The sequence below is a fragment of the Manihot esculenta genome, chromosome 15, assembly GCF_001659605.2.
Source record: "Manihot esculenta cultivar AM560-2 chromosome 15, M.esculenta_v8, whole genome shotgun sequence".
Taxonomy (NCBI): Eukaryota; Viridiplantae; Streptophyta; class Magnoliopsida; order Malpighiales; family Euphorbiaceae; genus Manihot; species Manihot esculenta.
In genome coordinates, this window is record NC_035175.2 from 12,560,115 (window position 1) to 12,586,369 (window position 26,255).

Sequence of the window (26,255 nt, forward strand, 5' to 3'; positions counted from 1 at the left end):
CATGGATCTGTTTCTGTGATTGATTTTTTTTTTAATTTTATTAATTCGGTTGTTTTGAAAGGTAATATTCAATGGAGGTTTACTAGTTATTATGGATTTATGGAATCGCAACGACGACGTCAGTCTTGAAACCTTATTCGAGTTTTATCTCGTAAAAACTCTCTTATGTGGCTTTATTCGGAAGACTTTAATGATTTATGCTCAAAAAATGAGAAAAAAATAAGAGTATTTTTATCAAATTATCTTATGTAATGATTTAAACAGGTATTTTAGGAGTATTTTTATCAAATTATCTTAAGTAAGAATTTAATTTTGAATGATCGTATATCTTTGTTAGACGCTAAAATTGATATTTCTGTTAGATAAGTGTGTCGTAATACTACTCTAACTACTTATATTTTAGTTAGAGAATTTATCAAACATAATGTTTGGGATGATATTTTTCTTTATTTGATAAAATTTTATTAATACAGTTTTGCTTTAAAAAAAAAATTCACAAATTTTATAACTATAAATTTAAAAATAAAAATAAAAGTTGCATAGTAGTTTCTAGAAAGAATCCTATATCTTATGGATTTTATAAGAGAAAAAAATTCGGATTTTTAAAAATAATTTATAATTATTTTTAAATATTATAATTTTGAATAATAAATTTGAGCCTCAGTTAAAAACTTAAATTTTGTTTACTAAATTTACAATTACAATAACCAAACCCTCAACCAAAATTTCCTGAGCTCTAAAGAGCTCACGAATATTTTTTGGGCTGGGCTGGGCTGGGCTTTTCACAGAAAATATGCTCGAATTTTTCTGAAGAAATTAGCTTGCCAAGTGTGTATTTTATTAATATTTAATAACAATTAAGTTTTAAATTTAAGGTGATTGAAATATATTTTTTTATTAGTTCTATGTTAAATGGTCTAAATAGTTTTAACTAAATTAAGAACATATATTTAAAATAATTAATGAAAATTAATCTACCAAATAAATCTAGTTATAATATAAATATAAAATCACTCACAAATTTAGTCTGATGGTAAGTGTTTCTGAGTAAATCTGAGAGTTTTATATTCTATTTTTCAATTTCTATTTAAAAAAAACTATTGTGGAGTAGATATTGAGTGAGAATAAATGATAGAAAGTGAGTGGCATGACATGTTGTCAAGAATATATGCCTAAGTGGGTTTTGCCTTTTTAATATTATCATCATTCAAATGTACTTTCTCATCACTTCCATTATTCTATCTTTATTGCCTTTTATTTTATTTTTACTTTTTTTTTTCTAATAGATTACCAATCCTTATTTGTTTTAGTTCAAGCATATTTCATTTGGGAACTCTTAGAATCATACATCACTATTTTTATTAAAAATAATTATTGATAGTGAAAAGGTTAGATTCTCATAAATATTTTTCTCCTGGACTCCATGATAGATCTGGCTTTTTTTTGGATCCTTTCTTTTTGGGCTTCCTGATGGGTCTGCCGAATGGATCTCTCCATCTTCTATTTGATGAAAGAACCTGCGAAAATAGGGGAAAAACAGTCAGGGGTCCACCCCTCCGACGTTCAAGTCAGGTTTCATGAATAAGGATAGCATATTTAAGTAAGAGTTGCAGAGAGAAAATAAAAATGGAGTCTCCGAGGGAGAAAGAAGAAGAAGAGAGAAGAGGATCTCTTCTTTTTCCCCTGCCCGCTATATATATCCGCTACTCTGATACAGTGCTAGCTGTCCCTGCCACTCTGATATGATCGTACAAATGTGTCAGGGCTCCTTACCACGCCAGGTGGCCATTTAATACTCTCCGGAGCGCATGCGGGTAGGGCCGTGAGGTGTGTGGGGCCTACTATTCTTATTCACATTATTTCATTGGGTTGGACTTCCTCTTATTGGACCCGGACTCGTAGTGGACTTGGCCTACCTCATGTGTCCGGGCCGAGACTTGAACGCTGAGTCAATCTTGCCTAAGGAGGACTTGATGGGCTTTGGGCTATCGTTCTCCTTTTGGGTCTGGCCTCGCTTGGGTCAGAGGAAGCCCGACAGTCATCAGATCCATTTATTATCTCAATTAACAACATCTAATATTTTTCCATTAATTTTTTTATTTGATTTAAAATTTAAAAAATATATTATATTAAAAAAATAATTACATATAATCATTATAAATGAAATATTTAAATTTTTTACAATTAATTATGGTGTGATCTATACGAAATTGAGATATCTAAAATATTTGTGATTTATTATTATTATTGACCATCAAATATTAATATGAACTACACTAATTTATATACAGAAAATATTGCACAAGTTAAATTACTTTTAAAAAAAAATAATTTAATTTTAAAAAACAAAAATTATTAATAAAATTTATATATAAAAAGTCTATTAATATTAATAATATTCTCAAATGCGAAGATGACTTTACATAATTTAAAGTTATTTTTCTTAAAAAATAATGTCTAATTTTTAGTAAAAAAAATAATTTTTATTAACTAATTTGTTTAAACATTCCAACACCAAAAAATAAAAATGTCGTTCTAATTAAAATAAAAAAAAAAAAAAAAAAAACAGATGAGGCCTCAGTGTCTAATTAATAACGCTAAATGGCTAATTTTGGATTAAAATAATTTAATTAGTTTATTTTAGTAAACCAACAAAATAAGCTAAATTTTGATTGGTTTACCCTTTTTGCCCAATTTTCAAAATTCTTCTTGCCTTTAATTTGTATTTTAGGAAAATGCCATGAAAATAGATAAGTGCAAAGTCTTCAAACTTTAGCCAAATATGAACTATTTTGGATAAGTAAATTTGTGCCAGAAAATGCAAATCAGCATTTGCTGTCAAAACTTTAACTGGATAATAACTGCATTGATAAAATTTTGGATTCAATTCTTCAAATTCCCTACTCTTTAATTTTAAAAAATTATATTACTCAAAATAAATTATTTAAAAGTCAATTTTTACTTGATTTATTGTAGACCTTTTTTTTTAAGTCAATTTTTACTTGATTCATTGTAGATTTTCTTTTTTTACATATAAAATACATTCTGTTAAATAGTGCGCATGGTGGAGTTTTTGGTATGAGTTTTATTGATTTACCTTCATCTAGTATTAAGCTCCTCTTGGATGCTGACTATATGAATATTTTTCATGATCGTATAATAAATTAAAGGGCTCTATCCCTCCCTTTTTAAAAAAAAAAAAATACATTCTGTTAAATTTAAATCAGATTTAATTTTTCTTAAAAATTAATTAAAAAAAAGCCTTAAAATAAGAGTACGTCATCTTTATTCCAAATAGAAATGGAATTCAACGCATTTTCTTAAGCGCACAATTACACCGAAACGTGACATATTTATGAAAAATATAATATCTATATATTTATAAAAAAAATACAATATTCATATACGAAAATTCTCTAATATTATATTAAATTTTTATCAGTTTTAATCTATTCTAAAAGCTAGCTTGAAGGAGTGAGGAGTGGTTGAAACCTTTATAAGAGTCTTCACATTCAATATTGGGTCTCCCATAAATATATCACGTTCTAATATAATTTTAAACGCAATCTTGAAATAAAAGTAATATGTTCTTATAAGTGTTCTAAACACTTCTCCATTTTGAACTGATTTTTAAGATGAGTTAAACCATAAATATTATTGTTAAATATTTTATACAAATATTTGCTATAATTGTAAAATATTATAAATTCAATTCCATACATCTTCATCTTTTTAAAAAAATTTTAATAGTTCAGATAAACAATTTAAATATATATACAATAAAAAGGAAACAATACAAAGAAATATGAACTTTTTTTAATTATACTCTAAAAAAGGAAATTATCAATTAAATTTCTAACTTTTTCAAGAATATTTATAATTATACCCAAACCTTTAAAAAATATTATCAAATAAACTTTAAATTTTTTTAGGATTTTACAATTGTAATCTACTGTAAATGTTTTTTTAAAATAAAAGTCATTATATATTTTAGTTCTATATAAAAAAAAATAAAAATTGTTTAATTGTTTTAGAGTTTTATGACTAAATATTTAAATAAAATAATAAAATTAGATTAAATATTCAAGCTCTCCAGTTATCCTATAAAGCAGTATTTTATTAAAAGTAATATATTTAACAGTAATTAATGATTTATTTAAAATTTGAAAAGTTCCTAGTTTTGAAGGTATAAATTTATATAAAAAAAAATTCAATTATAATTTTTTTTTAAATTTTCCTAAAAAAGGTTAAATATAGCAACTTGATTAATTTTTTATCATTAAAGTTAATGAATAACTTAAATATTAAAATTTTATAATATTTTAATACAAATTTCAAAATAAAGACATCAATGAATGAGTGTTTTTCTTGAGAAAAGTCATAATCAAGAGAATTTAACAAAAAGATTTATTTTGAGTTGAACATTTGTATCCACCCAGAAGAGCATGATAGAGAGTGAGGTATATGTGATAGTCCTACAAAAATATCTTCTTGTATAGATTATATGATGGGACCCCCTAATTTAAAAAAAAAAAAAAAAGAACTTCATGTCATTTTCTAAGGTTTTCTCTTAAATAATTATAGATTTCAAGGATAACATTTGAGCTAATTATGAAAGATTCCATAGAAACAATTGACTACTCATCACAATAACAAATCACAGAGAGTCTATAAAATTAGGCTCATATCACTTCTAACAAATTAAATTAAAATTAAAATTTTAATATTTATAAAAATAAAATTAAATTCAAATTGAATATAAATCGATTCGAATTGAATCGATCTGTTTGAATTTAGTTCCGTTGTTAGAATTTTTAATAATTTTTTAAATTTAATTAAAGTATTTAAATTTTAATTATAATTTAATATTTTTATATTATTAAAAATAATATATTATTCTCACCAAATCAATTTATTTTGATTTTATTGCTTATTTTTATAAAAATCAAATCGAATTAAAATAATTAAAATTTTTTAAAATAAAAATTAAATTGAACTAAAAATATATAAATAAATGAAATTAAAATTTTAAATTAATTTAGTTTGGTCAGATATTTCAATTTAAATTAAATAATGCAACCAAACTAACAAAAGCTAAGCTCTACTCTTTTGCATTTTAGCTTCTTTTGTCTAACACATTTCTTTTATCACAATTTGCTACTCCCTCTACTTTCTTTCATAAGTTTTCTAGTTTATGCTTCTTTGCTTGAGGGGAAATATTTTGAAGCTTTTAGTATTTTCTAAAGTTTATTGTATTTAGAAAAAATAATTGAAAAATTAAATTAATTTTAAGTAAAATTACTTTTTTAAAAAAAAATATGAAGTTATTTTGTTAATTTTGTGAATTTTATTAACTTGTATTAGAAAGAAAACATGTTGAAGCAATTTACAGTAAAAACAGACCCTAATTAATAAAAGGGGAGACTCCAAACCCCTAAATTATTTTTTTGCTTATTATTATTTTCTAAATAAAATCATGAAATAATGTTAAAGATTTAGGTTCTATTTTTCTGGTAGAAAATAACTTCCATGTGATAAAATATTTGATAAAATTGAGATCCGGTGAGGCGTCTAAATAAGAACATCTAAGCAGATATTTGATTCGTTAGGTTGATTATCAATCTATGATCGGTCCGTTGGTCTCTCCATACTTGGTTTTGAGGAATCAGTTTTATAAGATGAAGAAGACAGTAAGGGGTCCACCGGGGGAGTTCCTGGTGGAGACCCTCCAACGCTCAAGTCAGATATGAGAACTTAGTGGAGTTAAGGGAAATAAAATAGAGAAGAGAAGAGAATAATAGTTTCAGGTTCTCTCTATGTGACGAAGAGAGAGAGATAGATCTATTTTTAGAGAATAAGAGATCCTTTTTTATGGTTAGTTTGGTGTATAAATACCTTCGAATAAAGATGATACCCCTGGTACCATGTCCCCTTCTGATGGGGCAGGGATATTTTTGTGCAGGTGTGTCAGACAGTACATTAATGATGGGCTATAGGACAATAAATGCGGAGCTGGCCAGTTCATACCCTCTATATACGTGCTTATGATCCCTGTATTGTACCAAGAAGGCGACCAGCTCATAGGAGGTCGACATCTTTACCCTGACTTCATCAGGTCATGCCGTGCTCATCCGACCTATATAGAAATGAGCTCCTTCCGATTACTGAGATCGGCCACATCAGCGTTCAAAGTCTTGTTGTAGTACGGGCTTTTGAGGAGTTTGGTTTGTCCATCCTAGGCTTTGCTAAACTCAGGAGTGTTACTGGTCTGATTTTTTATACTTAATAAGTTGGGCTTCTTACTGCCAGATCTGACTAGATAGAAAGGCTTTCGATTTATATATACACGTATCACGATCTTAGGAAGTCCTATTTTTTATACATTATCAATTGTCCTTTCGCTTCTTTGATGGTTGGAGAAGGAAACCTGTCCTGCTTATTCGACTTAATATAAACCGAACTGAGAGAGTAAATTTTATATCTTGATAATCATCCTTTCGGGAGATCTGATCTTGGTGGTTTTTTTCATGAAAAGTCTGACCTTGATAGTTGTTTCTTTTAGAAGGTCTGACTAAGGTGCTCTACCTTCTAATCTTGTCTTTCCTACCTAACCTTAATGGTCTACCCTCTTAGGTCTTCTTCTGAACATTTTACTCTGAGATATTTTCTAGACTTTAAGCCCTAAGTCTTTTAATAAGCGTTTCAATTGATTGGTTTTATGAGCGGGTTGACTCTTTGCTGGGCTCTCTAGCCCTGAACATTCGTCCGAACTCTTTGGTTTTCTATATCATTATGGAATCTTTAATCCTGACTATTTTTACGATTATTTTAGCTCTTTTCCAAGCTCTTTAGCCTTGATTTCTCTGAACTTTTTTGGCTCTCTATATGATACTCTGCGTTTTTTAGCACTAATTTTTTCTTTTAAGCTCTTTGGTTCTTCGTAACTTCTAGACATTTTTGCCCTCAAACTTCTTCCGAGCGTTTTTGCTCCTCTAGGCTATCTGCCCTTAAGCATTTTAGGGCTTAAAGCCCTGATTCTTCATTCCAGGCTATTTTCTCTTAAGGAGATTCTAGGCTTTTTGCCCCCCGACCTTAGTCCGAGTATTTTGGACTTTTTCTTGTGTTTCTTGTGGGGCATGCTCAGCCATTGTCATTGTGTGTTGTCAATCCGTGCTCCTTTTGGAGGGGACCTTCTGGTACTTGTACTGGATTCATCCGAGCGCTTTTGTTCTTTGTCATATGAGCTCTTTGGCTCGTTGGTATGCTTTCGGACTTCTTTTTCCTCAATTCGGCTTTTTGGTGCTGAAAGTCAATTTTTGAAACCGGTCACCCACCTCATTGAGGTCTTTATTTTCTCAATCGGTTTTGTGGTGTCAGCGATCTATTTCTAAGACTGTCACCCATCTCATTGAGGTCTTCATTTCCTCAACTGGTTTTGTGGTGTCAGTGGTCTTATTTTTGAGATCGGTCACCTACCTTATTGAGGTCTTCATCTCCTCAACCGGTTTTGTGGTGCCGGCAGTCTTATTTTCCAGACTGGTCACCTACCTCATTAAGATATTCATTTCCTCAATCAATTTTGTGGTACCGACGATCTTATTTTTGAGACCGGTCACCTATCTTATTGAGGTCTTCATCTCCTCAACTGATTTTGTAGTGTCAGCGGTCTATTTTCTAGACTGGTCACCCATCTCATTGAGATCTTCATCTCCTTAACCGGTTTTCTGGTGCTGGCAGTCTTATTTCCAAGATCGGTCACCTATCTCATTGACATCTTTATCTTCTCAACCAGTTTTGTGATGCGAGTGGTCTTATTTTCGAGACCGGTCACCTACCTCATTGATGTCTTCTAGTTTTATGGCCGATGCTTTCAGGTTTATTAGGCTTATTCTTACTTTTAAAATTTATCTGCAAAATAAAAGTTTACACAGGGCATATGTAACAAGAATGTTCGTTCTTAATTTGAACAACAAGATATTTAGTTTCATATTTCAACCGAATGCAAAATATTAATTTTGTCCAACTATATCATCTCATATAATTTTAAAAAATCTAATAAATAATATTTCTCATGCATAAATCATTTTATAGCTTTTAATTCTCACAGCAGCATGCTTAAGCAAATAATACTCTTTTTAAGGAATTCATACCAATATTAATCACTGATAAAATCTTTTTAAGTTGTTTCTAAAATACTATCATGCCAAGCATATATTCAGAAGGATTATTGTTTGAAACTAGTCATGATGATAAAAATACTTTGAACTAAAGAGATAACTGTGTAGTTTGGTTAACACGCGCATGTCACCTCTCTTTCACACTAGGCGGATTGCTCTTATGTTGCATTCTCTTCTCACATCGGTTTCGGCCTTTTTTTTACTTTCACCTTGTGGTTTTTAAATGTCATTAGCAATTCTTGGGTCTTTCACTATTTCTCTTCCCTTTGGTTCTTTTTTGTTGTTTGGCTATTAGCTTTTATTGATTTGCCATGTGGATCTCAACGGGTTTTGTTTGAAAACTCCAGCAACAAGATAGTCTCCTTCGTTCCCACAGACGGCGCCACTTGATAAAGCTGAGATCTAGCGGGGCGTTCAAATAAGGACACCTAGGCAGATGTCTGATTCGCTGAGTTAATAATCGATTTGTGATCGGTCCGTTAGGTCTCTTCATGTTTGGCTTTGAGGAAGGGATCCTATAAGATGAAGAAGACAGTCAGGGGTCCATTGGAGGAGTTCCCAGTGGAGACTTTCTGATACTCAAATCACATATGAGAACTTAGTGGAGTTAAGGGAAGTAAAACAAAAAAGAGAATAATGGTTTCGGGTTCCCTTTGTGTGATGGAGAGAGAGAGATAGGTCATTTTTTTTTAGAATAAGAGATCATTTTTTAGGGTTAGTTCGATGTATAAATATTTTTGAATAAAGTTAATGTCTCTGATATCGTGTTCCCTTCTAATGACGCAGGAATGCTTTTTATATAAGTGTGTCAGACAGTACATTAATGATATATTTTAGGATAATAAATACGGAGCTAGCCGATTCGTACCCTCTACATACGCGCTTATGATCTCTATACTGTACCAAGAAGGCGACTAAGTTCATAGGAAGTCAACATTTTTACTCTAACTTTATCAGGTCGTGTCGGGCTCATCCGACTTATATAGAAATGAGCTCTTCCGGTTATTGAGGTTGGATACGTCTGCGTTTAAAATTTTATTATAGTACGGGATTTTATAGAGGTCGGGAGTTTATAGAAGAGAAGAATATTTTCTAAAATAAAACTTATTTTGTATTATTTAGTTGCAATATTAAAATAATAAATAATATTAATAAATTCATGTATGAAAAATTTAATGGTATTAATAAAATTATAAAAAAGTAATATATTTCGTAAGATTATAAAAGTGTAAAATATTTCTAAAAGAAAAAATTTCTTGAACACGATTTTTTTTATTAATAAAATGTTTTTATTAATTTTTAAGTACTTTACAAATAAAAATATATTTTTAAATAATATTTTTTTAAACAAAAATATTTTTTAAACTTATATTTCTATGAGCTTATGAGTAAGGTTCACGGACTAACAATCACTAAAATAGATTTTATGGATAATAACATTACTAATCCTTTAGTAAATTATTTAATAAGGCATAATTACAAGCCCATGAAATATTTTTACATTCAAAAATCATAATTACATATTTCCGCTGTTTCATAATTTTTTACACTTTTTTTTATATTATATTATTTTAAAAATCTCTTTTATTTTTTAATATTTAATAAAATTTAATATTTTTAAGATGAATATACTTGAAAAATTAATAAAAAAAATATTTATTTTAATAAATATAAAAAAATAAAATGAACAAAAATTATAGGACGGGTGAAGTATTTATATTTGAGAGAATGTTTGATTTATTTTATAAAAAGCTTAAACCTATTTATAAGTAAAATAGTGCAAACAAAAAATAGTATTTGATTAACTTGTACATTTAAAAAAATACATAAAATATTTTTGCCCTAATTTTAATAATTACAACTCTCAATTACATATCATTTTTTCACTTTAACAAATTAGGTTGTTTTTAAAGTTATTTTTCAGTACTTAGAGGGATTAATCTGTATTTTTTAGTAAGTAGAGGGATTATCATGTAATTAATAGAAAATAATTTATATTTAAAAATAATTACTAGTAAAATAATTTATTTTTATCGCTTAATTTTAATTTAAAAAATAGAAGATATTAATAAATTTATATATAATAATATTAATAAGATTTTTAAAGTGTATAAAAGCACTTTTTATTTTAAAAATATATAATTATTTTCTTTAAAATAATTTTTTTAATAAGGTGATCAATGTTTTTAACATTAAAAATATATTTTATATGAAATATGCATTGTCACTTATTGCACAAATCCACCAAATGAAAAATAATTAGAAAAATGAAATTAATAATTAAAAATTTTTTCTAGTTGTATACAATTTAATTAGTCTCTTTATACTTTTTTTTTATATTTAGTAAATTATAAGTGAGATTTATTATTTAATTTTTAAATATTATTTTTATCAATAAATCAATTTTTATTTTTAAAAATTTATTAAAATATTATCAATAAAATAATTTTTTTACCTTTTTTGTGTTAAAAATAAATAAATAAAATTTTAAAATCTAATTTTACTTTTAATAATTCCCACCTTTTTCTTTTTTATTTCTTTTTCAATAACTAACTTTTTATTCTTCTTCCTCAATAATTCAATTTTTAAAACTCGTTTTCTTTTTACTTCTTCTTCCTCAATAATTCAATTTTTAAAACTAACTTTTATTTTTATTTTTATTTTTATTTTTATTTTTTATTTTTCCTCAATAACTCAATTTTTATATATTCAATTTTTTTTCCAATAACTTAATTTTTAAAATTTAATTTTTTTATATGAAGAACCGAAAAAAATAATTTATTTTTTATTATATTTTTAATAATAAAAATGAACGAAATTAAATAAAATGACTATTTTACTGATGAATATATTTATAAAAATACAGAAATTGACTTAATAATAATAATAATATTTAAAAATTAAATAATAAATCTCCTAATTATAATGATAGAAAAATATAAAAATTTTTCAAATTTAAAATTAAAAAAAAATTTACACTAATACGTATATAATCACGTATTTAAACGAATCATATATATATAATTTTACAATATGAGAATTATATAAAATTATAAAAAATTTTATTAAAAAAATATTAAATTTTAATTAAAATCTCATATAATCGCGATCAATTAATTATTTACCCCTTATTAAAAATATTTTTAATAAAAAAATATCATAAGATGGTTTTTTTTTAATAGAAAATATCATAATAGAAAATATTATAAGAGTTAAAAAATTCAGAAATTTTTTTTTAAAAATATTTTTAATAGAAAATATTTTTTAAATATAAATGATTTTTTATAAATAAACAGAGTGTAAAATAATTTATTTTTATTATTTAATTTTAATTTAAAAATAAAATATATTAATAAATTTATATATAAATGTATTAATAAAATTCTTAAAAGTCTAAAAGAATAATTTTTTTAAGAAAAAAGTAATTTTTTAAAATAATTTAATTTTTATTTTATTAAAAAAATATTTTTTTAATAGTTTATTTCTGAGTGCATCAAACGCTGAAAAATGTAATTTTCTCAAAAATATTTTTTTAAATAAAACTGATAAATGAACTCATGTTTTTATTGATTTAGCAGTCTAACAAGTCGAATCCAATCTAGAATAATATAAAAAATTATTTTAAAAAATAATTTCCTAATATCTTTAATATAAAATAAATTAAAATTGTATCAGATTATTCAGTTTCGAATCAAATTGTCTACAAAACTATTCTAATTCAATTCTAAAACCATACAAAAATTAAGAATACCGAAACTGCTAATTTTATTTTAAAGAAAAATTATTTTTTTAATTTAAAAAAATATATATTAAAAATATTCTTGAAATTAAAAAAATTAATATTTTTTAATTTTATTCATTTAATATTAAAAAAAATTAAAAATACCCTAACACATTTTGATATATTTTAATTAATACATAAAAAAAAAACTTTAAATTTCACTCCATTGTTTTTCTTGCTTTTTGTGTGGAATATATGTTTAAATATATACACGTTTATTATATCAAAGAAATATAATATATTCAGATGTAATTTTTGTTTAGTAATATTAATAATATTTTAGGAAATATCAAGTTTTTAAAATTTTTTATGAAATATTATTAATAATTAGAAAAGCATAAATGTAACTAAATAAAAAATAAAAATATTTTTTCATAGATACAATAAATAATTTTTAAATTGATAATAATTGCTATTTACCTATAAGTTGATCATTTTTATTATTTTATATACATAATGATGATATAAGATCCAAAAAATAGAGTTTTACAAGAGATTTGTAAATTTGGGATTTTACAAGAGTTTTGTAAGCTTGGTTTGAGAGGAATATGCTCCTCTTTTTTTATCCTTTTTCTTGGTAACAACCTTTTCGTCGTTGGGCCACCTATCCCTGCTATGCTGATCCGTATGTACGGAAGAATCAGATCTCTACGTCATGCTAAACGGCCATTTAATTCTCTCTTTTAGTACGCGTGTGAACTGAGTAGTTCGAGGCTGGGCCAGTGATTCTTATTTTGTTAAGCCCCTGGGCCGGATTCAGAAAGAGAAGGTTGGGTCTTGAGCAAAACCCGACCTCAATGATGAATGGGCTAGACCTTCTCACTCGTGGGACTCCGCAGGTCCTGGACCGGCTCTGTCATTGTGGACTCAGCCTCTTATTAGGATAGTGAAACCAGCGGTCATCACATAATATTTTAAAACCTACTTTTGTGATGAATATAATTTTTAATATATTAATTGGTATAAAAATTTCAGTTTTTAAAATAAGAAATATATCATATTATGTAACAAATTTTAAATTATTTTGTATATTTTATTAATAATTATTATAAAAATATGAGATAAAAAGTTAGCACTACTATTTGTATTTTTAATAAAAAATAATATAATAAATTTATTTAAAAAATTAATCAATTGTTAAAATAAAATAATAATAAAATATATAAATGCATAACATAAAATAAAAGAACTAAACAAATAAATTTATTCATAAAAGACGCTATGCCACAATATTATTAAAAAAAAAGAACTTTTTATATATTTATAGTTTTTTTTAAAGTTATATAGATAGATTTAGTGTCATATTTAAATATTAATATATATAAAATATTTCATAAAATATCTTTAAAAAATATTTTCGATTTTCTTTTTTAAAAAGAAAAATCATTTTCAATTTTTAGAAGTAATTAAAAATATTTTTCAAAATTTGAGAACTTTTTAATGTAAAATTAATAGATATTTTAATAAAAAAGTCATCTAGATAATTTTAGATATTTAATGTGTTTATTATATATATATATAAATGAGAAAAGATGAAAATAATAAGATTTTTAAAATTATGTTCGATAATTATATTTTATTACTATATAATATCAAATTTAATTAGCTATTAAAAATTAAATAACTTAATATTTAAAAATTATTAATCAATTTTATCAAAATATATTTTTACATATTAAAGTTGAATTTTTATTTAAACATTGGATAATGAAAATTCATCACAAAAAGTAGAATTACACACACACATAATATATGCATAAGACCAAGTATATTATTAAATTTAATATTATAAATTACCTATTATTTTATTTATTTTAGCAAATTTAATTAAAAAATATTAAATATTATAAAGTTAATAAATAAATTATCATTTTAAATAAAGAAATTGTCATATAATTTATAACATATGAAAAATAGAATAATTGATACTAATAAGAGAATCAGATATTTAGAAATGTGTCCCACTCCAATCCATTTCAAACTAAATATGTTTTCAAAAGGGAGATTTACTATGTAATCCCTGAATATTGTAATTTTAATAAATCAGTCCTTTTATTTTTAGAAATTTATTAAAATATTTTTATTTTTTTTTTCGTCAACAAAATATTTCTTCCATTCTTTTTTCTATTAAAAATAGATGAAACATGAAAGAGAAAATTTTTAAAACTCAATTTTGCTCTCAAATAAAACTTTTTATTTAATCTCTGAATACTGCCATTATTAATAATTAGTCTCTAAATTTTCAGAAATTTATTAAAACGTATTTAATAGATTAAAGTGTTTTTATCGTTTATCTCCGTCAACGAAATAATCTCTCATTTTCTTTAAAAAAAAAAAAAAAAGAAAAAAGAAGAAGATGAATACGATGACGAAGAAGAAAAAGAAAAAAAAAAAAAAGAAGATGAAGAGAAAGAAGAATAAAGAAAAGAAGATGATGATAATAAAGAAGAAAAAAAGATCATCTCCTTCTACTCCTCTTTAAAAAAGAAAAAAAAAATCCAAAGAAAGACGAAGAAAAATCAAAGAAGGAGGTGGACAGGGAGGAGTTGAAAATGAAAATAATTTGGGCTTCGGCCAAAATAGATAGAATACCTATTTCATTGATGGAGAGAAAAAATAAGAATGTTTTAATAAATTTTTGAAAATGTAGGAACTAACTTATTAATAATGATAATATTCAGAGATATCTACTACGTTGGGATAAAAAAATAAAATATATCAATAAATAATAATATAAATAATAAAATAAAAAGTGTGATAATGTATATATTTTTAAAATTAAATGGATATGTATTATAAAATATAATAAATATTTTTTTTTATCAACTTGTTTATTATGTTTTCAAAAATAATTGTGCTAAAATATTTTTATCATGTTATAAACATACTTTATGTTTGTGGGTATAGTTTATAATTAATTGAATATATATGAGTATGATAATGCACATTTAAAATAAAAAATAATTAAAATAAATTTATCATATTTTTTATAATTTACAGAAAAATCTTGTTGGTAAATATTATATTAATTAGTTAATTACTATCTTATATCTTTATTGATAAATTATTAAATTAAACGATATGAAAATGGGACCATCTTTTAAATAATTAAAAGAAAGTTTACTTTATGATTCATTTTTCTTTTGCATTTTCTCATAATTTTTCCAATTTTTCACTATATAATCTCAACTTTTATTCATTGAATAATATCTAAAATTAGTTATTCTGAAAAATTAATGTGATGGGATCATTTCTTTTTAAAAATATATTAAAAAATATTATCGTAAAAATTTTACTATAAATTATGAAAAATATGATAAAAATTTTTCTAACTTGTATAATTTTAAATGTAGTTTACCATAGTAACACATGTTTAATGATTATATAAATTATAGTATTGATATAATGTACGCTAATAAATATATTTTTATATTTTAATATAAAATTCAAAAGAAATTACCGTAATATTATTAAAATAAAACCTGATAAATGTAATTTAAAAAAATAAAAATATTTACTTAAGAATAAAAAAATTATTATTAAGTCTTTAAATTTTAAAAAAATTATTAATAATTTTATTAATATAATTTATTAAATATCTAACATATATCAGTTACTATCCGCGATGTAACTGTCGATTACAATTAGTCAGCTAATCTTAATAGTAAACTAAAAATAAAGAGATTAACAAAAGATCCTTTGGATAGTCGAAGAGAGACATGATTAGTGAAAAATGGGGCCCATGACGAAGGGGTGACGTGGAGAAATGTAAGAAAAAGTGGAGACTCAGCATACGTTCACTGGTTAAGCCTGAAAGTGACGCCTACGACCTAAGAGCAGAGCATCCAATGAAAATAACACCTACACTTGCCTTCCTCTGCGTATCCTCTCTCTCCCTCGCTTTCCTATATATACACTCACATACACTCGTTCATTTGGACTTGTCCTGTACTCATAGTTGGTGGCTTTTGCTCTTCTGAAAAGATCTTCCATTCTATTATTTTAATCACCATTCACTGCTCCACCAAGAAACGTGAGCCTACCCATCTCTTATTTTCTTGGCTTCTTGCTTTCTTTTTCTTTTCTTTTCTTTCCTGATGTTGAAATGTGGTTTCTTTGATTGTTTTGCATATATTGATTGCTATTATTTTTGCTATTACTACATGTTTGTTTTGGTTTTTCATTATTATTGCCTTCCCCTTCTGGTTTTTTTTTTTTTTTTGTTTCTTGAGTGGGGAATTTTCTTGGTGGGTTTACAGCTGGAGTGGAAGAAAGGGAAAGTAAGCCCTATTTTGAGTGGCTTAAGGGCTAGCTTCAAGCTGAAATCCATGCCGTTGAGTATATATCATGATGCTGATGGATTACCCAGGATTATCTTGTCTGAACCCTCTGGTTCATCTGCTGAGGTGATTCTAATTAAGTTCTTTCTTCTTCTTCTTCTTCTTCTTCTTATTCTTTTCAAGTGTTCTTCCTCTTGAGTTGTTATTTGAATTTTGTTGATTTAACATGAAATGAATTTGATAGTCCTAGTAATTGTGGTGGTATAGAAAGTAATATCAACATTTACAATTACATAACCAATAATTTTGATAGAAAAAGCTAAACAAATTTTGATGGTCAGTTGAAAAAGCCATCAGATTTATGGAGAATTGCTGAATTTATTGGTGTAGAAAACAGGAGCTACAAGTATTTGAAGGAGTGCATGGCCCATTAAAAAAGAACAACTGTGATTTTTAATTTTTTTTCATTGTCAGAAGATCTAGCTTTCTCAAAGGCCATAATGCTTTTTCTTTTCCTTCTTCTTTGTAAACTAGTTGCTCTAGGGATTGTCAATGAGGATGTGTCCTGCAAAATTAGGCTGATGATATGACTCCACCTTAAAAATAAAATGTCAATTTAATCAATGTTAAACATCGCTTTTCACTATCTTCTGCAATGGCCAAATATAAAAAGAAGAAAAAAAAAGAAAAGGTACCTCAATTTTTGCAGTTAGTAATTGTTCTTTTTTTTTTTCTTATCAAGAGTTGGTGATTGTTCAATGTTTCAGGTACTTCTGTATGGTGGACAGGTTGTTTCCTGGAAGAATGAACGCAGAGAAGAATTACTTTTCATGAGCAGCAAAGTGAGCAATCTTCTTAGCTATTTCCATGGGAGTTTTGTACTTACAGTGCTGTTTTGAAATCTTCATATGACCCTTCTTTAAATTCTAGAAATGTGGAATTGAGCTTCTTGGTGGTTTCTTGACAAACAACTGTGTCTGTAATCACTTTCACCTTTTACTTGTCTGAAGCAGTTCAATCTTTGCTTTGGAAGTGGCAAGGGGAAAGCCACTTCCTTAACAATCTACAAACTTGAAATAACAAATTAGTTAGAAACGAACATTTTTTTAATTTCTATTATGATAGAAATTATATATTGTATGGTTATTACAACACTTTGTTCTTGCTGAAAAGATTGGGCTTTACGTCTGCCCCAAATTAGCTATTGTTGTTTGAGTTTTTATATATACTAAATCAACAGTTATGTGCACAACTTCTTCTAATTCTTGATCACAGTGGATTTCTCTTTTGTAGGCTGTTTGGAAGCCACGTAAAGCCATCAGGGGAGGTATATCAGTCTGCTTTCCCCAGGTTTGTGTGACGAGAACTCAAGCAGGATGTAGTTCTTATTATGGTCAGGATTACAAGTTCTTACTCTGTGCTGCTATTTCAGTTTGGAAATCTTGGTTTACTAGAGAAACATGGATTTGCAAGGAACAGATTGTGGTCATTGGACAGTGATCCTTCACCTTTGCCCCCAGTGAATAACCAGTCGTCAGTAGATCTGATATTGAAGTCCTCAGAAGATGATTTGAAGACCTGGCCGCGCAGGTATGCGTGCTGTGAACAAACATAAGACTAGATTGAGGATATATATGTTTGTATATTTGTGTCTTTACCTTGTCACTTTCTGCAGCTTTGAGTTGCGACTTCGTATATCTCTCAGTCCTAGGAAGCTTACTTTGATCCCTCGTGTGAGAAATACAGATTCCAAGGCCTTCTCCTTTACAGTTGCACTCTGTAACTACTTGTCCGTATCAGATATCAGGTTTGTCTTGTAAATTTTCAAGAACTCAATTTGTTTGTAATGAAATTGATGGTCGTCGAAACCACCAAAAATAAATTCCTGCTTTAAAATAAGATTTGTGATAATGGTAAGGAGGGTCGATCCCACAGAGACTGGTAAATAGATTAATTCTATTGAATGAGATAAAATAAAATAAACAAAATAAAATAAAATGGGGTTTTGAATATAGAGGAATAAATAAAATTAATTTAAAAAAAGAACCAATTTAAATTTAAAAGAGAGAATCAAGATGAGACACATTCAGTTAGAGGAATAATTTTGGTTCCAGTTCTTATGGGTTGATCACAGATACAAAATAATCTCAATTTAATTAATAAACCAGACGCTTCAAGTATCCAATTCTTTCTTAATTTTAAACTAGTTAAGAGACGCTCGTTAACTGGCTCTAACTCTCGGACAACCGTAGGAGACGCTCCTAGAATTTAATTCAATTATTGCATTAATAATTAAAAGGACCTGATTCTAACTAACAAACGCGAGACGCTGATTCATTTAAGTTAGATTATACTATTCCTTAGGAAGGCCTTACGCAACCTAATTCACTACCTATTTCAGTTTAGTTAAACAATTACGGATTTAACTAACCTGAATAGCAGTCTACCATTCTATCGATTGAGCAATGGCGCCTTAATGCAACAACCCACAGAACGATATTAAGCAATAAATACAGGAATAATATAAATATCAATAATTGAGGAAACTATAAAATTACATCAATCTCACAACCCGTCTAACTGGAACTTTAATTATTCTCTAATTGAAGAGAAGAATTTAGCCACACATGTTCATGACTAAAAATAAGAGATGAAAGGTAAAACGAGATGATCAGATACATCAGAATGTCCCCTTTTTATAGTGCTAAGAGTCCTAATCCAAATACAAGTATCAAAATTGAGTACAGTTTGGCAGATAAGAGTTATTTGTTTGGTATGTTCATGACTAAAAATAAGAGATGAAAGGTAAAACGAGATGATCAAATACATCAGAATGTCCCCTTTTTATAGTGCTAAGAGTCCTAATCCAAATACAAGTATCAAAATTGAGTACAGTTTGGCAGATAAGAGTTATTTGTTTGGTTATCGGATTTGAGGCTGGCTTTGTTTGTCAAGTATGCTTGTGCCCATAACGCAGTTCATAACACAGCGTATTAGAGTATCCTTTTATGAATTTGATTGTGACCACCTTTTATCTCAGAATGTGGATTCCAAATTGGATTTTTCTTGTTATCCTCCAATGCTACCAAGATAACGAAATTTAAACAAATCAATCTGTTTTAAATGAAATAAAACTCAATATCTAGATAATTTGTAATATTAAAGTTGCATAATTATGCATATTATCAGAAATACACGAATGTGCTGAAGTTGTCTCTGTTACCATTTTCTTGATGACAAAAGTCCCATTTCTCTGCATTATGCATATTTTCACACTTCTGCAGTCTGCCTATATGCTAAATTCTTGTTGCGACTTGTAGAATGCATCTCTGATTAAGAGATCAGTTCGGAAGTTTTTATTTCCACCCTTTGCAGATGAGTTACATTGTGTGATGCTGTTTATTTGCAGTGAAGTGCGTGTTGAGGGCTTGGAGACACTTGATTACTTTGATAATCTAATGCACAGAGAAAGGTTCACTGAGCAGGCAGATGCAATTACATTCGATGCTGAGGTATTATATATTTATGATCTTATGCATTCAACCTCAATGTAAATTTGTTGAACAGAAACTGCGGTAATACTTGCCGCTGATTGCGAATAGTTCATGGTTTCATGCAGTTTCTCTTAAATCTTATTTCCTTCGAGTTACTTATGTACTGAAGTATTTCCCTTTTCATATTGCTTGTATATTTTTCAGATTGATCGAGTATATTTGAGCACCCCTAGAAAGATTGCTATTATTGATCATGAGAAGAAGAGAACCTTTGTGCTGCGGAAGGATGGCATGCCTGATGCAGGTGCTAAATGTTATCCTGATGCCTTAATCCTATGTGATTGTTTTCTGACTCTTTATTTTTGTTCTGATAGTTAATTTACCGTATTGGATATTATTAATAATGCAGTTGTATGGAATCCTTGGGACAAAAAGACCAAGGCTCCCAAAGATTTGGGCGATGAGGACTATAAAACCATGATATGTGTGGATTCTGCTGCCATTGAATTCCCAATTGTCTTGAAACCTTTTGAAGAGTGGAAGGGCCACCAGGAGCTCTCTACTGTATCATCAAGTTATTGCAGTGGACAGTTGGATCCTAGGAAGGTTCTTTACGGCTTCCAATGATCCCACCTTTCTACTGTGTCGTCAAGTTATTGCAGCGGGCAGTCGGATCCTAGGAAGGTTCTTTAAGGCTTTCGATGATCCCACCCTTGTAATGCGTGGAGGAGATTTTCTTGTAAGATATAATTGTCATATTAATGTAGAATATGCATGAACTTGCTATGTCTATATATCATCTTTAGGATTCTTAGAGTGAGATTTCATTAACTATCATGTTACGAGGTGAGACTGTCGCATTGAGCAACGAGATATATATTTTTTTAATGTTGCCTCTTTGTGATGGGTTTGTATGCCTCTATGATATTAACAGATAGTTGAATGGGTTTGTTTGATGATACCATATCTATAAGAGAAACTATATATTCTAGATTTTGTCGAAACCTTGAAGGTAGAAGCATTAAATTCATGAAGTTCACCAAATAAAAGAGGAATGGGGATTGACAACATTCGAGTTCCTGTCACAGAACCGGCTACAATCTCACCATAATCCTTGTTATTGAGCGATTGCTCAGTTGCTACTCTCTACGAAGTAGACCTAGACCTTATTTCTTTCTGCCTGGAAATTGTTCTGATGTGAGATCAAAAGAGAGAAAGCAAGGACATCCCAAATTTTTCTTTGGCATCTTTGTCAAATGGATCATCTCCCAAATACATGTGGATGTATGCCCTGCAGAGAAGTTCACTCTCAACTTTGCTAACCACTTCATCCATCACTGCAGATATTAGAAACAGATTTGGCATTAGATTCTGATACATAGTACTTTTTAGTTAGTGCATAGAATCAGATTATACAGTTTCTCAGAACCTAACCTTTAGTTTGGAGAACAAATCCGGGAAGGCGAGAAATCTCGATTACCGAGCCACTTGTTAGCTTGATTTCATCTGATGCTTGACCCATGACCCTATTTAAACACACAAGAGCTGAGTTTTAGCAGAAGATAAGTGCACAACTGTAACTGTGATGATGAGGAATAAGGAGTAGGAATGTTTACTTGTTTGCGAGCTCTTCGTTCTTCTTCCCGCCTGTCAGTTTCTTTATGGATGCTCCTAGGCCTTCATCAAAGTTCTTTTTAACCATGCTCATGGTGAGTCCAGAAAACACAATGACCAGCCTCACCAGCATGGACAAATCACTGTCAATTACCACCTGATACATTTCCTTGCTTGGTTTTGCTGGGGCTTTTCCGATCTTTGACTTGAGGAGATCTTTCAGTTTCTCATTGTCTGTGTACATTCCTGCAAATTGAAAAAAGAAGATGAACACTACAAGTGAAAAATCATCTGTATATGAATTGGAAAGTTCAGATTCTGAGAGAAAATTTACCAAAGCTGTAAATCTTAATGCCCATGCCTAGCATTGACTTCTTCCTCAAACCAACACTTAGCAACTTCATCCCATCATCCAACTTAACTGGAAAGGAAACTCCAGTCTTAGGTTCAACCTCAATTCCTACCTCTTCTTTCTTCTCCTCTTCCTTCGGCGCATCACGTTCGGTTTCTTTTCCAGCAGGTTTCATCTCTGCTTGACCTTTTTCCGCAGTTGGCTCCCCACAAGCCTTCCCTCCATTCTCACAGTTCAACCCGTTCGCAGCCTTCTGTTCAACGCCATTCGCCTTCTCCTCTACCGGTGGCTGATCCCTAGCGACAACATTCTCAGCAAGAGTTGCCATTCTTCAACTATATACTGCTGCGGAGAGGAACAAAGAGAGAACTGTAGCGGTTATGTTGGTTGGAAATTGCAAGAAGACAAGTGTTTAAATAGGAAGAAGGTGGTCGGAAAGATAAGAGGCATTTAATTTGTCATTTGAGGCATTGTCCTACCTCGGTATGAGCATTAGATAAATGAAAGTTAGCCAATGGTGCAAGAAATTCAATTTCTTGAAGCATCAATAGTTTCAGCTTTGTGAATTTTTTTTTTCACCCATATAAGGAATTCACACATTTCAAGATCTTACCCTTGTTTAATGGTGACATGTCTGAATTGAAAAATGTATCCAATGTTCAATTCATGGCCATTGCACAAGGCACACTTGCACCATTGCACCCTGTGATAAAAGCTTTGAATTTCTCAAGAAATTTTCAAATGAAAAAAACTATAGGATGTGAATCTTAACATTCTTACCATTAATTTAGGGGTAAGCAACTGAGCATTCATGTATTCAGTTTATTTAATTTAATTTAATATTTTATAAAATTAAATTAATTGAATTAACTTAACTAAACTAACATAATTTCATCGGTTTTATTCTATTATATTTTAAAATTTTATTTTCCATTTTATTGAATTGCCATAAACTCTGAATTAAAATATATATTTTTAAACATAATTAAAATATTTTGTATTTAAAATTATGAAATCAGATAAAATTAATTTAAAGATTTAATTGAAAAAAAAAGATCAAATTAAACTAATTAAATTTTTTTAAGTTTGATTTTAATAAAATAGATTTTAAAAAAACCATCGAGACACAATTAATTATTTTTAATTGGAATTGTTTGAAGCTACAGTGGGCTTCTTGGACGGGTCTGTATTGGAGCCCAGGCCCAGCCCTCCTCGAAGACCTGGATTGGCTACTAGATCACCATCTCTTCAATTTCGTTAACGCAAGCAGAGCAAGGAAGCTTGAAAGAGGGTTTAGGGTTTTGCAGAGAGGAGGAAAGCTATGAAGGAAGGAAAGAGCAGAAAACGCAAAAGATCCAAGCATGGAAAACCACAGAATCAGCACAAACCTCTTCCATCTAACAATGCCGGCCAATTTCATAGACAAGAGGAACCTGAACCGAAGAATCCTTCTTCTTCAAAGAAGCCAAAGTCATCCTCTTTCCTCGACAAGGTTCTATTATGTCCCTGTGATTGTGCACGCAAACAAACACATTTGGGATGGATAAAATTGGGAAATTTTTTATTGAATTCAAATTGTTGTACATATGCAGATGCGAGCGAGGTTATCAGGGGGACATTTCCGCATGCTTAATGAAAAGCTCTATACTTGCACGTAATTTTCGTGTTTTGCTTGCTTTTTCACTAATCTTTTCGGGGATTTCAATTATCGATCATAGTATTTTATTCAATTGGGTTTTTTTGTAAATTGCTTTTTTTAATCACAAAAAGTATGGAGAATATGATGCTTGGAGCTTGCTGTTCTTATTTGCTATTGTTTCTTAATACTCTCTCTTAATCAGATTTAAGGGATTTCAATTTACTTAGATTGATGAATGTGAGTGAAGCTGATGCTGATTTTTTTTTCCCCCTTGGGTTGAAATGTAACATTGGCCGTTCCTTGACATCAATGAGAAAACTGTGCTTTTATATTTGGAAGCAAATTGATCCTTTCTTTGCCTTTTTCTTTTCTCAGTGGAGAAGAGGCCCTTAAATGTTTCAAGGAAGACCCATCCTTGTTTGATATGGTATGTTCATTGCAGATTATCGTCTATATTTTTCTTTTTTATTAATTAGTTACCGTGTCTATAATTTCACTTTTTAGCCAATCATGTAAAGTAACGTTTATGCTACTTAATGAATGGCAAGGCTCAAAGTCAAATTTCACTGAATATAATTTTGCTAACATCTGTGATGAGCTTATTCTTCTTTAGTTGTTTATATTCTCTCTATAATATTTAGTCTTTGAAATTGAGAATTTATGCTGATATTAACCGAGAATTTCTTTAGGTTTCTCTTTTCTACAAGGATAATACATCACTTGTATGATTGAATGATTTTTTTTCCTATTTGAGAATCTCCATCTTGACTATTTTTTCACTTACATGGCCAGTATCATGCAGGATACCAAGAACAAATGTCACATTGGCCTGAGCAGCCAGTAAATATAATCATGAATTGGCTAAAAGATCGCAGTTCTTCTTTAGTTGTGGCTGATTTTGGCTGTGGTGAGTTTTTGCCGAATTCCAGTTTCTATTTCTAGGGTAGTTGTACAGAAGTTATGGTGCTCATATTTTTAAAATGTGTGTTGTGTCTGTACTACTCAAATGATTACTTCTTTGGTTGTTATTTCAATTTATTGTTTTCCTTGTGTTTCAGGAGATGCACGCCTTGCAAAAAATGTGAAGAATAAAGTTTTCTCTTTTGATCTTGTATCCAACAACCCTTCAGTAATTGCTTGTGATATGGCCAATGTATGTTACTTGTTTATGTTGCCTTTGATGGTTATATACAATGGCATGGATTATTGGCAAAGATTCTTTGCAATCAAAATCTTTTGTTTTAGAATGTCAATTATACATTGTTTTTAATAGTGCTCATATATCGGTATTTCTTGCAGACACATCTTTTGTTTTAGAATGTCAATTATACCTTGTTTTTAATATTGGTCATATATTGGTATTTCTTGCAGACACCCCTTGATTCTTCATCTGTAGATGTTGCAGTCTTTTGCCTTTCATTGATGGGCACTAACTTTCCAAGTTACCTCGAGGAAGCCCACAGAGTTCTTAAGCCAAAGTTTGTTCACAGTGCTTCTTTTAAGTTTTTGGATTGCTTTTTCTTGGTTATTTTTTAGTTCACTGTATAACCTCTCTCTTCTTCTTCTTTTTTTTTTTTTGTGTTTTTTAACAGCGGTTGGCTATTGATAGCGGAGGTGAAGAGCAGATTTGATCCAAACACTGGAGGAGCTGATCCAAATAAGTTTTCAAAAGCCATTACAGATCTTGGATTTTCTTCAAAGCTTAAGGTCTATAAATAATACTCTCATTTGCCTTGCTAAATTAATTTTCTTATCCTTGTTGCTGATAAAATTTAGGTGCAGGATTTCTCAAATAAAATGTTTATTTTGTTATACTTCCAAAAGAAGGTGAGTTGCTTTTGAAGATTACTTGTTGCTTTGAGTTTGTGTAGGACTTCATTTATCTGCTCAGAGAGTTCTTTAAGAGCTCATGCATAGTCCTGTATGAGTTGATGCATATAAATAAATCTGTTCATCCCCCCATTTGCAGGAGAAGCAAAGTTCACAGACAAAAGAAATCGAATGGCCTGAGTTGAAACCCTGTTTATACAAGCGTCGCTGAGATGAAAAGTGAAATGATATTAATTTGATGTTATTCAAGATGACTTGGAGGTTCTGCAAATTGTAAAATTTTGTAATTTTATTGTTATGTTCCTTGATGAACTCAGTTTTAGATGTTACATCATGCAATTTGGCAGTCTTATGTATGTATAGCATGTGGAAAAGAATTACTTTTATGTCCATTCATACGCCAGTCAAGCATACAGTATCTCTACCAGGACGGACTTGGTTTACCTTTTATTCTGGCTGAAATAAGGCATGAACTTTGGTAGATTCTACTATAATCAATGATGAGGATAAAGCAATCGTATGTGTAATGGATTATCCTATAATTTTGCCCCCAAAACTTAGGAGGATTGTGAAAGATGCTATGTTGTGCAACTTGGAGAGGACGTCTAACTTATCAAAGGGTTTGTCATCGTTGTAATCTTGTGGGGTATATTTATGCATGAGGTATGAAAAAGGAGCTATTTTTAATGTGGAATACTAATATTGTGTAAAATTAATTTCTTTGCCTTTTCATATTTTATACGTTGATGACGATCGATGCTATTATTTAAAAAATGCATATACTTAATTAATAATTAATTTTTTATAAATTTTAATTAGCTATTTACATTAAATAATATATTATTTATATACAAATATATTTTGACAATAATTTAATACCTCATTTACTAAATTATTCTATAACTAATCATTTTTATCATTTCAATATTAAAATAGTATATTGATAGATTAACAATTAAATTATTATTATTTAAAAAATAAAATAATTTAAACTTTCAAATTAATAATAATAATAAAAAAAAGTCTCTGGATTAAATTGTCAATAGAATGGAAGGTCTTCAGGTGGAATGTAAAGTCCCTTCGTTTTT

General features: G+C 28.7%; 3 protein-coding genes across 4 annotated transcripts; 2 read left to right on the forward strand and 1 right to left on the reverse strand.

Annotated features, from left to right (window-relative positions):
- The first annotated feature begins 15,997 nt into the window (after positions 1-15,997).
- On the forward strand, positions 15,998-20,728 carry LOC110602229 (putative glucose-6-phosphate 1-epimerase). The gene is made up of 8 exons (XM_021739690.2): positions 15,998-16,364; positions 17,006-17,080; positions 17,532-17,588; positions 17,671-17,828; positions 17,914-18,045; positions 19,648-19,750; positions 19,937-20,036; positions 20,142-20,728. Exons 1-8 carry the CDS (start codon positions 16,056-16,058, stop codon positions 20,357-20,359), a joined length of 1,152 nt encoding a protein of 383 aa, XP_021595382.2. The 5' UTR covers positions 15,998-16,055; the 3' UTR covers positions 20,360-20,728.
- Positions 20,729-20,731: 3 nt separating this feature from the next.
- Positions 20,732-22,140, reverse strand: LOC110602228 (chalcone isomerase-like protein 1). The gene is made up of 4 exons (XM_021739689.2): positions 21,681-22,140; positions 21,349-21,592; positions 21,167-21,258; positions 20,732-21,069 (listed from the first exon to the last, which is right to left on the reverse strand). The coding sequence occupies exons 1-4, from the start codon at positions 22,024-22,026 to the stop codon at positions 20,936-20,938; spliced, it is 816 nt and encodes a 271-aa protein (XP_021595381.1). The 5' UTR covers positions 22,027-22,140; the 3' UTR covers positions 20,732-20,935.
- A 759-nt stretch (positions 22,141-22,899) lies between these two features.
- LOC110601043 (ribosomal RNA-processing protein 8) lies at positions 22,900-25,861 on the forward strand. 2 transcript variants are annotated; one of them, XM_021738033.2, is made up of 9 exons: positions 22,902-23,190; positions 23,291-23,352; positions 23,713-23,764; positions 24,130-24,244; positions 24,396-24,490; positions 24,709-24,815; positions 24,930-25,044; positions 25,120-25,164; positions 25,307-25,861. In XM_021738033.2, the coding sequence occupies exons 1-9, from the start codon at positions 23,020-23,022 to the stop codon at positions 25,376-25,378; spliced, it is 834 nt and encodes a 277-aa protein (XP_021593725.1). In that variant the 5' UTR covers positions 22,902-23,019; the 3' UTR covers positions 25,379-25,861. The 2 variants fall into 2 exon arrangements, with proteins under 2 accessions (XP_021593726.1, XP_021593725.1); XM_021738034.2 differs by lacking the exon at positions 25,120-25,164 and having other exon boundaries at positions 22,900-23,190.
- Positions 25,862-26,255: the final 394 nt, after the last annotated feature.

Coding starts and splice junctions, on each gene's coding strand:
- LOC110602229 (XM_021739690.2), top strand. CDS start 16,056: ATGTTGAAATGTGGTTTCTTTGATTGTTTTGCATATATTGATTGCTAT. Junction 17,829..17,913: donor TTGAAGACCTGGCCGCGCAG/GTATGCGTGCTG, acceptor CACTTTCTGCAG/CTTTGAGTTGCGACTTCGTA. Junction 19,751..19,936: donor CAATTACATTCGATGCTGAG/GTATTATATATT, acceptor TATATTTTTCAG/ATTGATCGAGTATATTTGAG.
- LOC110602228 (XM_021739689.2), bottom strand. CDS start 22,026: ATGGCAACTCTTGCTGAGAATGTTGTCGCTAGGGATCAGCCACCGGTA. Junction 21,259..21,348: donor AACGAAGAGCTCGCAAACAA/GTAAACATTCCT, acceptor GTGTTTAAATAG/GGTCATGGGTCAAGCATCAG. Junction 21,070..21,166: donor ATTTGTTCTCCAAACTAAAG/GTTAGGTTCTGA, acceptor TAATATCTGCAG/TGATGGATGAAGTGGTTAGC.
- LOC110601043 (XM_021738033.2), top strand. CDS start 23,020: ATGAAGGAAGGAAAGAGCAGAAAACGCAAAAGATCCAAGCATGGAAAA. Junction 23,191..23,290: donor CATCCTCTTTCCTCGACAAG/GTTCTATTATGT, acceptor GTACATATGCAG/ATGCGAGCGAGGTTATCAGG. Junction 25,045..25,119: donor GATTTTCTTCAAAGCTTAAG/GTCTATAAATAA, acceptor ATTTAGGTGCAG/GATTTCTCAAATAAAATGTT.